Source organism: Plecotus auritus, assembly GCF_963455305.1.
Source record: "Plecotus auritus genome assembly, chromosome: 2".
Lineage (NCBI taxonomy): Eukaryota > Metazoa > Chordata > Mammalia > Chiroptera > Vespertilionidae > Plecotus > Plecotus auritus.
Genome location: NC_137771.1, coordinates 66,885,130 through 66,900,902, shown reverse-complemented (window position 1 = coordinate 66,900,902; position 15,773 = coordinate 66,885,130). Strand labels below are relative to the sequence as shown.

The following is a 15,773-nucleotide window of genomic DNA, read 5'->3' as shown; positions in this document are numbered from 1 at the left end:
GCAGTTGGGAGCCAGCAGTCCTGGATTGTGAGAGGGATGTCTGACTGCCCGTTTAAGGGCAGTCAGACATCCCTCGAGGGGTCCCAGATTGGAGAGGGTGCAGGCTGGGCTGAGGGACACCTCCCCCCCATTCACGAATTTCGTGCACCGGGCCTCTAGTATGTGTAATAACATTTTATCTGTCTTAGACATTTAGGTTGGCTTCACCTTTTGGCTATTGTGAATAATTGGTATACAAATATCTGTTCACACCTCTGCTTTCAGTTCTTTTAGGTATATACCTAGAAGTAGAATTCCTGGATCATACAATTCTTTTTTTTTTTTTTTTTTTTTTTTTAAGGAATTACCATTCTATTTTTCATCGTGACCACACCACTTTACATTTCTGCAGCAATTCACAAGGGTTCAAAATTATCCACATCCTCGCCATCACTTGTTTTCTGTTTTGTTTGTTTTTTATAATAGCCATCCTAATAAATATGAAGTGGTATCTCATTGTGATTTTAATCTGCATTTCTCTAATGATTAGTGATTTGTTGAACATCTTATGAACTTTTTGGTAATATGGCCTGATATTTTTAAAGATATTTGTGGTTGGGGAGACTGGTCTAATGAAGATTCACCAACTCTTACTCAAAAGCAACTTATTTTATAGAATTAGGTCAGCCTAATCTTAAATTTTTGCTGGTACAAAGAATCTTAGAGATCCTCACAGTTTTCAATCTGAGATCCATCAGTGATTCCAGAGAGTCCATGAATAGCCTGAATTAAAACATAATTCCATCAGATTCTCAAAAGTATTTTAGAGCCTTAAAAATCTTAAGAATATACTGATACAGCCCAGAAACACCAAAATGTGAAAAAGTCACTATGTTTCTGATAGGTAGAATTAGCATAATTTTTAAATTTCTACTCTGCTTTTCTATATTTTTCAAAGTACCAAAAATAACCATTAATGTTCACGTGATTCATGCTATTTTAGAATTTAAAAGTTAAAATCTATCTTTAGCTCTTGAGTGTACAATTTTTTAAAAAAGTCTAAATGCTAAGAATACATAAAATGATTATAGCGTTTTCTATTATTATTATTATTATTATTATTATTATTATTATTATTGTCTAAAGTTTTACATATGTCTCCTTTTTCCCCGATTAACCACCACCCCCCGGGCATTCCCATCCTGGGCAAGCCCCCACCACCCCAGTGTCTGTGTCCATTGGTTATGCTAATCTGCATGCATACAAGTCCTTTGGTTGCTTTCTAACCGCCCCCCACCACCACCACCATTTGTCTCTGGATCTATTCTTGTTCATCAAATTATGTTGATCATTATATCCCACATCTGAGAGAGATCATGTGATATTTATCTTTCTCTGACTGGCTTATTTCGCTTAGCATAATGCTGATTATAGCATTTTCTTATCACTGCCTGCCTTCTCAGAATCACAGCATTCCCAAGTCCCTACAAAAAGAATGGGCAGGCTCTATGGCTACAAAAATAGAAGAAAGAAAGAAAGGAAGGAAGGAAGGAAGGAAGGAAGGAAGGAAGGAAGGAAGGAAGGAAGGAAGGAAGGAAGGAAGGAAGGAAGGAAGGAAGGGAGGGAGAGAGAGGGAGAGAGGGAGAGGGAGAGAGAGAAAGTTTATCATTGAATCCATTTCAACTGAGTTAATTGCAATAAAATATTTGTGTTTGTGTTTGAGCTTTTTATAATGAGCTTTTACTATAAAGAGAGTGCAGGTTCTATAGCTACAAAAGCAATATTTACCACTGAATTCATGTCAACTTAAATTCCTAAAGGGAAAATATTTACTTTTTTTATAATGAGATTTTACTGATTTTCCTATAGTATCTTTACATAGTACATACTGTATTTACATTTTAAAGATATGTGTTTTTTGTTTTGTTTAAATTTAACACAATGATCACTTAATTTTAAAAGCAACCACAATATATTCTCATTAAGTATTTATGTGGATAGGTGAATACATGCCTGTGTTCAATTTAGCATCCTAAAAAACTGTAGGAAATCTTTTGAGAGTATGTGAAGAACTTTCTAGAACATCTTACTATTCATTTCATTGTCAAGTCTCCATATCTTCTTCTTTTTGGCTAGGTTTATAATACTCCAAATAGGACTTAAACTACTACCATTTAATGTCTTGGGCCTCTGTTTCCTTTTCTGTTGGACTGGAACTAGATAGTTCTATCCAACTTTAACATTTGTATGATCTATATGTCTGCTTAACTGTTATATTTTAGAACTACATTTTAAAATTTATAGCAGTTTTTTAAATTTTCTGTGTGTTTGTTTTTTTTTCTTTTGTAGCTATACGCAGGAGCTATTCTTGAAGTCTGTGGATGAAAATTGGGGAGGTTCCCACAAGTCCAAGGTATGTAAAATTAACTCTAGTAAATTCTCAGTTTAATAATTTAAAATCAGCATTTCACAAGAATAATTTTATTAAATAGTCCCACAAATAAAAACTTTTAGGATGATACTTTCTCAATAGGTTATGAATTTCTACCACAATTTTCTTCATAGAGGTAAAGTTTTATAGTAATTGTTGAATACTAGGTTACTTTAAGTAAGCATAATATATGAAATTTAGATTTAAATACAAGACATGATGACATGGTTATTTTTTTCAAAGGAGTCTTTCGTTTACCAAGTATAAATTTTACAAGAACTTTTTTTTTTTTTTACCAGATGTAAATGTCATCCCTTTAAATAGCATTTCATTGGAGTATATTTTAAATGTAAATTGATTTATGTAAAACTCCTAAGGAACAATTACATTAGTGAGACTAGACCTGTCCTAAATGACAAATTGTCAAGAATAGAATTAATTACCATAAAACCTGAGGTGCAGAAGAGAGGAAGTAATACATGCTGTATGTGTCCACAGGAAATTTTAAGGAGAAATATATGAAAGGATAATTATAAAAGTGTATTTATTCTTTTGGTTGAATAAGCAAACAATAGAGGAGCTTTGCAGCTCCAAAAATACTTGGGCTAAGGCTTTTTCTATTCTGTTCCTGTATGTCACTTGAAAATCAGTTTTATTAAACTGAACTTTTCTGAGGTATCAATCAATATGGTTGTTGGTACCAGTACAGTGCCAAAAGGAATCCCAGTTTGGGGTGCAGTGAAGAAGAAAACTTTGTTCAGAGCAAACAACTCAATTTTGATACAGACAGCTCTACTCTACTCTGCCCTTCTCTGGTCCACTCCACTCTATCTGCTCTGCTCCAGCAAAAGGTCTTTAGTGTTTCAGCTCCAGCCAGGGAAACAGTCTTCGTTCTCTGAGCCAAAGGGGAGCTGACTTATAGAGAGAGTAGTGCCTCCCCTGGTGCCTGACTGGACCATATTCATGCAAATGAAAACTCCAAGCCCTCATGGTTTGATTGGTCCAAAAGGCACTGTGCCGATTGGTCAGAATGGAACCACTCTGGTCAGTGAAGATGCTGGTGGAGATATAGCTGAATAGCTCTGATTGAGCAGGGAAAGTCTCAGTCCTATTGGTTAAAATAGGATTCCAGGAACTCCTTTATAAGGGTGGGCTCAGTTGATGGGAAAACTGCAAGCAGGCAGTTCAGGCAGGCAGCTTAATGCAGGCTTCTCCCTTAACCCTGATTTGCATGAGAGGCTTGTTTAGAAATGGCAGCTAGGTTCTGTTTTTAAATTGGAGCCCTGTTCACCACCTAGTGCAATGTGTATGTAATAAGTACTCAAATATCTGTTAAATGGTTAATTTACTGCCTGTAAAATGTGATTTGCTACTACAGGGCATTTAACAGATACTCTCTTCATTCAAAATTAGAAGGCTTATGAATCTATGCTTAGAGAACTGATGAAAATAGTCATTTAGTGACTCTTCTTAATATTTCTTTTAAATTTGTTCATGCATTTCAGCCTGTTCAAAATCTGTTGAATGAATGAGTTATTACATGTGCGAGGCTCTGTTATAGATGGATACAGCAGATATAAGAATAATCCTTTTTCACCCGAGAGGTTTCTTATATAGTAGGGAACATACTGTGGATCTAATGGTGTTTTGCACAGCTATGCATATAGTCAGAGGGATAGTGAAAATGCAACAGCATTTCATAATATCAGTTTTGCTTGCGGATTCAGGAGTCTGCAGAGTATTTGGACAAATTCTAAAGGATAAAATTAATAGAGAAGATATTATAATAAGCCAGAATAACAATCAGTTTTATTTTGAACTAAATTTTGTAGGGGAAATTTAGATGGGATATAAACTATTTTCGTACAAGTCCAAAAAACCTTTAAAGAAAAAGAAAACCCATTTATTAAATTTTGTATTGTCCTAAATGCAAGTATATAAAGACTTTCATAATGGAACATGTATATAGCACTATTGCTAGTTAATTCTCAGTTTAAAAAATAAGTTCTGAAAGAATGATGTAAATGGTAATAGAACTGGTATTAGGAACTATCAGATATCCAAGTGAAACATCTCATTTGTTTTTATTTTAGAAAGATGTATTCTAAACTTTTTAACTTAGACTATTAGACATAATCATTACTTAAAATATTGCTAAAATGTAGATTAACAAAAACCCCAAAAAGGAAAATTATCCATTTAAAACTTCCCAAACCATATACTTTAGATATGACCCCTCCTATTAAAATAATAGTAAGCATTTTTTGTTACATTTATTGTGCTAAGTATTTTATATTTTCTCACTTAATTTTTATAAAGATTTTACTTAGTGCTTCTGGGCTTTTTTTTCCTTTGTAAATGCTGCATTTTCACTATCCCTCTGACTATATTTATGGATAACTATATGTAAATATGAACATAAATGTATAAAAATAATATTTATCCATCTTTTTTAACAACCATAGGAAACAAATTGATCTATAATCTGCTTTTTATATTTGTGTTTCCTTCTATATCACTAGTATCTATATATATAAAAGGCTAATATGCTAAGTGTCCATCCAGGTAGTGACATCATGTAGCAACGCCTGGCTTCCTCTCCCTAGTGACTAGCCTCCTTAGAGTTTCTTTAGCCCAGGAACACGACTTGCTTTATAGCCAGGTGTGAACATTTTACATTGTAACCAAATGTATATGAATCATTTTCGCATGCCTCATTTCATTTGATCCTCACAGAAGTCCTGGAGTAGGTAGACAGGAGACTCGGTGGAATCCTATTTTCTTTTCATTAGCCGGAAAACAGAGATTTAGAAAGCTTAGAAACTTGACCTGGCTGAAAAGAAGTAAGAAATGGTGGACCTTGAAAATGACTTCAGGTTTTGTCACTGCACAGAATATAGTCAAACACTGCTGCAGTTAAATATTTTATCCTTTGAACTCCCTGTGTGCTCTACAACAGTAATCTGCTTCATGTTGATATTTACTGCTGTGTTGACAATTACCTGAAAGAGAAGTTGGGGTGCTTCACTGGGCTGGAAAAAGTTTAGCTACATCAAAAAGCAGGTCTAATTAAGCAAGTTTATTCTATATATATATATATATATATATATATATATAAAAAGGCTAGCCCTAACTGGTTTGGCTAGAGCATTGGCCTGCGGACTCAAGGATCCCAGGTTTGATTCCAGTCAAGGGCATGTACCTTGGTTTCTTTAGCCCAGAAACACGACTTGCTTTATAGCCAGGCACATACCCAGTAGGGAGTATGCAGGAGGCAGCTGATTGATGTTTCTCTCTCATCGATGTTTCTAACTCTCTATCCCTCTCCCTTCCTCTCTGTAAAAAATCAATAAAATATATTTTTTAAAAAATAAAAAATAAAAGGCTAAGTTGACTTGCGCATGCGCAATGCATATAAAGCTCTCGCTGGCTCCAGTCGCACACATGTGTTTCCATCTGTCATTGTTGATCATGAATTTGGTTGACATTCTATTATAGAGAAAGGGAGAATAGTGATATTAAAATATTTCTTCTAATTGATTTCCTTTCAATGTGCACGAATTCGTACATCAGGCCACTAGTAGATTAATGTAATTTTTAATAATTTGATGCATTCAATAGTGTGGTTCATACTAATTTAGTTAACCAATAGCCTTTACACATTTAGATAATTTCCAAATTTCCAGACTTGGTTAGCAGTACTTTATATAACACTAGAGGCCTGGTGCAATCCGTGCACCAGTGAGGATCCCGAGGCTGGGCTGGGCACCACACTGCTCCTGCTCATCCTGGCCCCATTGCACCTGCTGTCGCAGCCACTCTTGGGCATGCAGGGCGAGTGTCCGCAGGAGAGGCTTGTGCCACCGCAGCAGCGCTCGCCAGCCATCAGCCTGGCATCTGGCCCCCATCTATTAGTTGAGCAGCTCTCACTGACCACCAGGGGGCAGCTTCTGCATTGTGCGTCTGCGCACCCCCGCCCTTTCCTCCCTTCTCCCCCTGCCCCCGTGGTCAGTGCGCATCATAGCTACCGGCCAGTCGCTTAGGCTTTATAACATATTTTTGCATCATCATGTAATTATATCTTTAGAGTAAAGAAATTCCTAGAAGGGGACTTGCAGATTTAAAGAGTATGTACACTTTAAGACTTTTGATTAATTTGGCTAAATAATCTTCAGGAAGGATGTGTCCATTCATATTTTTCCCACAACTAATCCCCAGCAAAATTCTTCTCTCTAACCTTAAATTTTCTTTTTCATTTTTGTCGCTCTACATAAAGGTATCTCATTGTTTTACTTGACACTTCTTTGATTATTAGGCTGGACATTTATTTCAAATATTTGTTTACCATCTACCTATTTGCACATGACATATTCCTGTCCTTAGTTCATTTTTCTGCCTAGTATTTTTTTTAATAATTTACAAGAGCACTTTTATAAATTATATGGTAGAGATGATTTTTCTACCATATGTTGTTTCACTTTTTATTTTGTTAATGATGCTGTTTTACTGTCTTGAAATTTCCACTTTTATGTAGGCATATCTATAGAGTATCTCTTTTAATGTCATGCTTAGGAGAAGAATTTTGTATTCCATATTCAAGTTGTCTGTATTAAATTCTGTGGAGAGTATTCTTAACCTCTCTCTCTTTTTTTTTTTTTTAACTAAATGTATTTGTTATGTGATTACTTGTTCATTTTCTTTCTTTCCCTCCAGAATGTAAAATCCTTAAGATCAGAAATGATGTCTGTTTTATTTTTTTAATAAGTCTTTATTGTTCAGATTATTACAATTGTTCCTCTTTTTTCACCCCAGAGCTCCCCTCCACCTGGTTCCCACCCCACCCTCTGCCCTTACCCCCCCCACACCACTGTCCTCATCCATAGGTATACGATTTTTGTCCAGTCTCTTTCTGCACCACCCACACCACTTTCCCCCTGAGAATTATCAATCCACTCCCTTTCTATGCCCCTGATTCTATTATATTCACCAGTTTATTCTGTTCATCAGATTTTTTATGCACTTGATTTTTAGATTCACTTGTTGATAGATATGTATTTGTTGTTCATAATTTTTATCTTTACCTTTTTCTTCTTCTTCCTCTTCTTAAAGAATACCTTTCAGCATTTCATATAAAACTGGTTTGGCGGTGATGAACTCCTTTAGCTTTTTCTTGTCTGTGAAGCTCTTTATCTGCCCTTCAATTCTGAATGATAGCTTTGCTGGGTAGAGTAATCTTGGTTGTAGGTTCTTGCTATTCATCTCTTTGTATATTTCTTGCCACTCCCGTCTTGCCTGCATAGTTTCTGTTGAGAAATCAACTGACAATCGTATGGGTGCTCCCTTGTAGGTAACTGTTTTTCTCTTGTTGCTTTTAATATTCTCCCTTTGTCTTTTGCTCTTGGCATTTTAATTATGATGGTCCTCTTTGGATTCCTTTTGTTTGGGGTTCTCTGCACTTCCTGGACTTGTAAGTCTATTTCTTTCATCAGGCGGGGGAATTTTTCTGTCATTATTTCTTCAAATAGGTTTTCAGTATCTTGCTCTCTCTCTTCTTCTGGCACCCCCATAATTCGGATGTTGGTACGCTTAAAGTTGTCCCAGAGGCTCCTTACACTATCTTCATAATTTTGGATTCTTTTTCCTTTTTGCTTTCCCAGTTGAGTGTTTTTTGCTTCTTCATATTTCAAATCTTTGACTTGATTCTTGTGATCGTCTAGTCTGCTGTTGGATCTCTGTATATTATTTTTTATTTCAGTCAGTGTATGCTTAATTTCTAGTTGGTCCTTTCTCATATCCTCGAGGGTCTCACTAAATTTATTGGCCTTTTCTAGAAAATTCTTGAAAAACCTTATAACCGTGGTTTTGAACTCTGTATCTAGTAGTTTGCTTTCCTCCATTTCTGTGATTTGTGACTTGTTTCTTTGTCTCTGCATTTTGGTTGCTTCCCTGAGTTGATAGAGTGGCTTTGTGTGGTAGGTGTCCTATAGGGCCCAGTGGCTCAGCCTCCCCAGTTACCTGAGGTGGACACTCTTGGTGCACCCCTTTGTGGGCTGTGTGCACAGTCTTGTTGTAGTTAAGCCTTGATTATTGTTGGTATCACTGGGAGGAATTGACCTCCAAGCCAATTGGCTGTGAGGATCATCTGTGTCTACGCTGGGAGAACTTCTGTGATGGAGACACCTTTATGAGGCAAGAGTTGGTTCAGTGGGGCTTTGGTGCTCACTGAGTCTGCCCCCTGAGTGTGTCTCTTATGGATCTGAGGAGTTGTAATCTGGATGGTCCTACTCTGACCCCTGGGTACACTGGCTCTTGGATCTCCAAGGAGGTGCTAATTTATCCTCTGCCTGAGGCCACCCAGCAGGAGCTATGGAGAGATCTTCAGATTCCTCTTTGTTTGGGTTTTGGAGATGCCCAGATGAGGCCCAGCTGTGAAGCAATGCAAGCTGCTGCAGGGCCTTGGGCCTTCTTTTGGATGTTCTGGGTCTCACTGACTCAGCTACAGTTTGTTAGGTAAGTTTAGATTTCAAAGGACCAGGCCATTCATATGCAAAAGCCTCTGCGCACAGCTTGGATGGGGCGGAGTCTCAGGGTGGAGTAAACAGCAATGGCTTCCCTTCAGCTCTGCCCTAAGAGGCCCCCAGATCTCAGTGTCCCTTGGGAATCGCTGCAAGCACCTCTGAGAGAAAGCCGCCCTCGAGTTCCGCCCACTGCCAGATAGTCCATTTTCTCCCCGTATGAGTCTGGGTCCCCAGAGTCTCGCCCAGAACTGGAGTTCAGAGCAGTCGGGAGCTTTTGTCTCCTTCCCACTTGAAAAAGACAGCCGTGTACTCAGTTGCCAGCCCTCTCTGTGCGTGCGCCTCTGTACCTCTGCACTTTACTTCCGCAGCTCCTCTGAGTCTCAGTGTGCTTTTCTCTTCCCTTCTAGTTGTAGAATTTCCACTTAGTCAGCCTTCCTGTGGTTCTGGATGATGTCCATTTTGTCTTTTAGTTGTAGTTTTGAAATTGTTGTGTGAGACAGCAATTTCAGGTGTTTACCTATGCCGCCATCTTGGTTTCTCCTGGTCATGTATTTTCCTGATGTCTGTTTTATATAGCTTTATCTCTGTTGTGCAACATGCAGTAGGTATTCCATAAATATTTGTTGAATAAATTTAAAATGTTAATCCATCTAAATTTATTTAGATATAAGATATGATATAGGCACCCGACTATTTTTCTATGGTTTTTTTTTTTCCTCAAATAGTTTGGCAGTTTTCTTAAAAGTATGTATTGACTAATTCACTCACATACCCCAGACGCAAACACCTATAATCGGTGTCTCCCTTCCTGCCTCCCTCTCTCTGATTTGATAGTTTAACCGTATTAAAAAATTCCTACAGATATTTGTATCTCTAGATTTATCTATTCTGGTATCAGTATCCTACATTAAAAAGCAGTTGAACAAATTTTCCTTCCATATTTTATTTTTTCTAAATTGTGACTATCCTCACACATTTACTCTTCTAGCTGACCTATCATTTTGTCAAGGGCTCAGGATCCCATTGGAATTTGGGGTTTTAATTAATTTAAAACAATTAACACCTTAAAATATTTTCTTAATAATTTATAAGAGTACTTTTCCCATTAAAGTGTATGATATGTCTTTACATTTTTATATCTGTTTGAATCACCTTAGTTTTTTCATATAGGATCTAATCTTTTACTTATTGAGTTTATTTCTACCTTTTCTCTTAAGCTTTTGTCAGAAGTGATAAACCCAAACTATTCAGAGGACTGCAAATCAAGGTAAGGTGATTTTTTCTTTCTTTTTATTTATTTATTGTTGAGAATATTACAGATGTTCCCCATATTCCCCACTTTGCCCCCTTCCACCCAGTCCCCATCCCACCCTAAGCCTCCACCTTATTATTGTCTGCGTCTATGAGCTATGCATATATGTTCTTTGGTTAATCTCTTCCTGTCCAACCCACTTCCCAAGGTAAGGTGATTTTAATGGAATCCCTTTTTTCCAGCATTAACTTATTTCTTTCTTGAAGATTGAGGTCATGTTTGTTGTCACATTTACCCAGAGTTAGGATTTCTCACAGATCTCTGGTGAAATATTGGACCCAACTAGTGGGTTGGAAGTTTCAGAAATCCAGCTTAATTATAAACTAATTACAGTAAAATTGTTAGGTTTCTTAAACCAAAGAAAATTCAAAGTCCAGTGCAGAATTCTATCTGATAATTTGTATGCACAGCCTATTTTAGCATTGCTCTTATAGTCATTCTCTCTCATTAATTATTTTGAACTTATCTGCTTCCTCCATTATATTTTAAATTCTTTTGAGAGTGAGAGAATATCATGTATGCAGTAAATATTTGTTATAGTCAATAATAAGCTTAAATTCCAAATAAACTACATTGATACTAACAAGAATTTTTCTCTTTAGAGATGAACTATAAGTTTTTAGATTGCCCTCTTTTATGAAATTTTATTCAGTTCTTTCCCAAAAGATTTCCTTTGAATCCTGTTGTGATATGTCTAAAGCTTTTTTGTATTACTATTAAATTCAGTTAAGCTGGATTGCATTGGTTTTGATTTTAGTTGAGGCAAAGACGACCTTCTAAGCAGGTAAAATAATGATATCTCTCTTTTTTTTTGTAGTATGTTCGTGGTTCAGACCCTGTACTAAAGCTTTTGGATGACAATGGGAACATTGCTGAAGAACTAAGCATCCTCAAATGGAACACAGACAGTGTCGAAGAATTTCTGAGTGAAAAGTTGGAACGCATATAAATCTTGATTAAATTTTGTCCTATCCTTTTGTTACCTTATCAAATGTTAGAACACCTAGAAAATAATTTAGTTTTGCTTCCATCCTTTGATCAATCTTTTACTGTGAGGCAGTAAACATCTAATTAAAAGTTGAAGTGGCAGCACAGCACAGGATAACTAAGGACTTGGCAAGTTTCACAAATTCATGTTTTATAAATTTCTAGCCTCCTACATTTGTTGGTACCACTAACAGAGTGCTTTGTAATAGACTTGTGGCTAATTATGCAAATGATAGTTTATGATAATTGGTCCAGTTTTACAAACTACAGATTTTTAAATTAGGGAGGTTAATAAGGGAGATGATTACACTGTGCCTCATGCGCTGTGTGCTCTTTGAAAGTAATGACAGTAAACTACAAAGCAAATAAGATAGACCGAGCCTCAACAGATTGCTTGATCCTCAGATTTTCCCATATTTTTATATTCCCCAGCTTTCCTTATAATAGAATCGCTATAGTATATAATGAATGAACTGCATAAAAACTTTATGGCTTTGTTATTGTAAAACAGATTCAAGATCTACTGTAAGAATGAAATATTCACAGATTTGCGTTAATGAAGACTACACAGAAAACCTTTTTCAGGATTTGTGTAGATCTGATATTTAGCAAATTCTTGTGCTTTACATTCTTACAGAAAAGTCATTTAAAGATGATTATTTGTAAGACCAAAATATAAATTAAAAGTTTCAAAAATCTGAATTTGAAATTTTCTTCTGATTTGTCCTTTCATGTTTAAAAATAATACCTTTCTCTGTATACTTTTCTTTTCATATAAGCCTTTATTTTCTTTAGCCAAAATGTAAAATGGTTGTACTGTTTAAAACTTATAACTTCTTATTGTGGATAATAGTGCTTCATATTTGGCTGGCAATTTTATTTTTCAAAGTGCTTTCATTTATGAACACATTTTTATCTTGCATAAGAAGTATCTCAAATTATAGAATGTTTATGAGCTGTTAAAAATGATGATGTTTCAGGAATATTTGACATCTTGCTCCCTGGCATATGTTGTCAGTTTGACTCAAACTCTTTCATGATAATTTTTTTTAATGATGTTTTTTTTTTTTTCCCTTAACCCTCTATCTGGTGAAAGTGACTTCACTTCATAAAAAGTAGTTCACTAAGAACATTCATCCAAATGACTTTACATCTTTTCATCTGCCTACTAGAAATTGTTCAAAAATCCTATTCTGTCATTTTAATGTCAGATTAAATTCTTATAATCTGGAAACTTTCTTAATTTTTTATTTTGAATTAAACCATCTTAGTGAAGAATATTTGGAAGTCCTTAAAGACAACTCTACTAGAAAATGTTTATATAATGTTTATTTTTAACTGAGATCAGTTATTAATCTTTACTAGAATTTTGTGTCATGTTATATTTAAAATTAAGAAGTATGTCTTTAAAGTCAGCAAGAGAATGAATACAACCTGGGCAATTTGTTAAGTCAAAATAAAATACTATGAGAAGTCCTAGCAAACAGATTATGGTCTACTTTTGATCATCAGTAATGGAGAGGGCCGTTACTTTGATAATACAGGGCACTGGATAAATTGGCACTAATATCTAATGGTGGTTATTACATCAGAACAAGAGGGAAATGAAGCCAATCATGGACAGTGGAAAAATACCGAGAGAGGAGTTGCCACCACATACAGAAGAATAGTGAGATAGAAGGGATAAAACTGCAAAAGTTATGGGATTGGCATAGAAAACTAATTGGACTGGTCTGCAGGCAGGAAGAGCTTGTTAAATGAGTATCTGGCACTGGAATTTAAAAAAAAAAAAAAAAGTGAAGAGAAGCCTAAAATGTCTATTCAATTTATTATGAGAGATCAAAAGAGGCTAAAGAACCCCACAGTATCTTAAAGCTTGAAATTCTTGAATAAATGTGTAACTACCAAGCTTCACTATTTTAATTGGGAGGTTTGAGTTAATCAGGCAATTCCAACTCTCACCAATTTCAATTAAAGAACAGCAAAAAGCTTTTTAAAGAAATCTTGATTACCAAAAAGGGGGTATAAGTATTGATCCAAAAAGTACCATTTTGTAGCCAAATTCTAACATTAGATTACACTTAGTCAAGCTCACAAATATAGGTATGTAATAGTCACTTGATATTTATACATGTGCTCCCCCTGCCAAAATTGTTACTTATAACCTAAAACAGTTAATTTATCTCGAAATTTCTGAATTTGGCAAAAGCCTCTTATAAGAAACTATGAGCAAGAACTGACATTTCCTGTTTTAGGGGGTTGGAGACTTGAAAGCTAGTCTAAAAGTTAATAAAGTGTAGAAAATACTTTTGAAAGCAAATACTGCAAAACTTTGGAAATTAAAATTGGCAGTAGCTAGTATGTGAAAGCATGTCTACAAATACATGGAAAGTAGGAGTACAGAATCCAGATATCAGTACAAGTAGGTAAGTATTTCTTTTACCTGAAAATTGAAGTACCTTTTAATTAAATTCTGTGGTGACAAAGGACTTTTTCTAGGAGGAGAGTCTGCATTTGTGCTCAAAAATTCAAAACAAACCTTTGCTAATTAAATATAAACATTTGCTTTCAAAGTTTTGGCCCAAGAATCAGTAGCATGAAATATGGTTGTTTAAAAATACTGAGGAAATTAAACTAAAAATAATTGTGTGAAGCCTCTAAAACTTTCCTTTCACCACTCTTTCCTGTTAACCACTCTTGAAACATACTTCAGTTCAGCATTTTATCTATTCAGCATTATGACCACATTGAAGTTTAGACCTTAAAATTCAAAACTTTTTTAAAAACCTTTGTGGAGTCCTAACCGGTTTGGCTCAGTGGATAGAGCGTTGGCCTGCGGACTCAAGGGTCCCAGGTTCGATTCCGGTCAAGGGCATGTACCGTGGTTGCGGGCACATACCCAGTAGGGAGTGTGCAGGACGCAGCTGATTGATGTGTCTGACTCTCTATCCCTCACCCTTCCTCTCTGTAAAAAATCAATAAAATATATTTTTAAAAAAAACCTTTGTGGTAGAAAAATTAAACTATAGCTGATCCTTATTGGTGAATTCCATATTTACATATTCACCTATTGAACCACTAAAATGTAATTGTAACCCCACAACTGCAGTACCTGAGGCACACCCATACATTCCCAGCCAAGTCCAAACAAGGTGACATTGCCTTGTTTCAGCTCATGCTATAGGTAACCTTTTCAGTCTATTTAGTGCCACATTTCTGGCATTTTTGTGCTTTTTGTTAGTGAGGTAGCTGTTTAATATGATCCCCAAGCCTAGTGCTAAAATGCTATCTAGTGTTCTTTAAGTGCAAGAACGCTGTGATGTGCCTTACGGAAAGATACATGGTTTAGATAAGTTTTGTTCAGGAATGAGTGACAGTGTTATTGTCCATGAGTTCAATGTTAATGAATCAACAATCCTATATAATAAAGAGCTAATATGCCAATTAGATCGAACAGCAGAATGACTGTCCGGATGACCTTCCAGACGAAGCCGGGGCTGCAAGGCCCGAGGCAGCCGGGGCTGTGAGGGCCGAGCCCCTTGCATGAATTTTGTGCATTGGGCCTCTAGCATATATTAAATAAAGTATCTTTAAATAGAAGTACATAAAACAAGGGCATGTATGAATAAGTTGACAATACTGTTGTGACCAGAGACTTCCAGGAAACTAACCTTATAATTCCCCTAAGAGCAACGGTTCAATATTTGCTAATTCAGTGTTTGCAGCAACTTTATAGAACATAATTCACTACCATGAGTACTAAGAATTGACTATATTAAAACATTTTTTATGGAGATATAATTGACATTTAAAATTCACCCAGAGTATTCAAATCAATTGTTTAGTATATTCAGAGTTGTGCCACCAAAACCACAGTCTAAATTTAGAACATTTTCATCACTCCCCCTCAAAAATCCTATACCCTCTGGCAGTCACTAGACACCTTATACTCCTAGTCCTAGACAACCACTAATCTGATTTCCATATGAATTTGTATATTCTAAACATTTCATTTAAAGGAAATCATACAAAACGTGGCCTTTTGTGTCTGGCTTCTTTTATTTTGTGTCTTCAAGGTTCATATTCCAACGTGTATCAGTACTCCGTTCCTTTTTGTGGCTGAATAATATTCCTTTTTTATGAATATACCACATTTCACTCATTATTGGGTAGACATTTGAGTTTCCACTTTTATTATGAGTAATATGAATAATACGCATTCATATACAAGTTTTTGTGTGGAAATGTTTTCATTTCTCTTAGATATAATATCTAGAAATGGAATACTGTCTATGTTTAACTCTTTGAGGAACTGCCAAACTTTTCCAAAGATACCATTTTACATTCCCACCACCAATGTACATGGGTTCTAATTTCTGCACATCCTAAATTTCTTTTTTTAAAAAATATATTTTATTGATTTTTTACAGAGAGGAAGGGAGAGGGATAGAGAGTTAGAAACATCGATGAGAGAGAAACATCAATTAGCTGCCTCCTGCACATACTCGGGATGTGCCCACAACCAAGGTACATGTCCTTGACAGGA

General features: G+C 35.8%; 1 protein-coding gene across 1 annotated transcript in view; it reads left to right on the top strand.

Moving 5' to 3' along the window:
• The window catches only part of SELENOF (selenoprotein F), a 38,541-nt gene extending 26,612 nt beyond the window's left edge, over nucleotides 1-11,929 (top strand). The window contains exons 3-5 of the mRNA XM_080658361.1: nucleotides 2,329-2,392; nucleotides 10,146-10,195; nucleotides 11,058-11,929. Of these exons, the coding sequence (XP_080514487.1) occupies nucleotides 2,329-2,392; nucleotides 10,146-10,195; nucleotides 11,058-11,189 (246 nt within the window). The 3' untranslated portion in view covers nucleotides 11,190-11,929. The remainder of the gene's footprint in view (nucleotides 1-2,328; nucleotides 2,393-10,145; nucleotides 10,196-11,057) is intronic.
• Nucleotides 11,930-15,773: the final 3,844 nt, after the last annotated feature.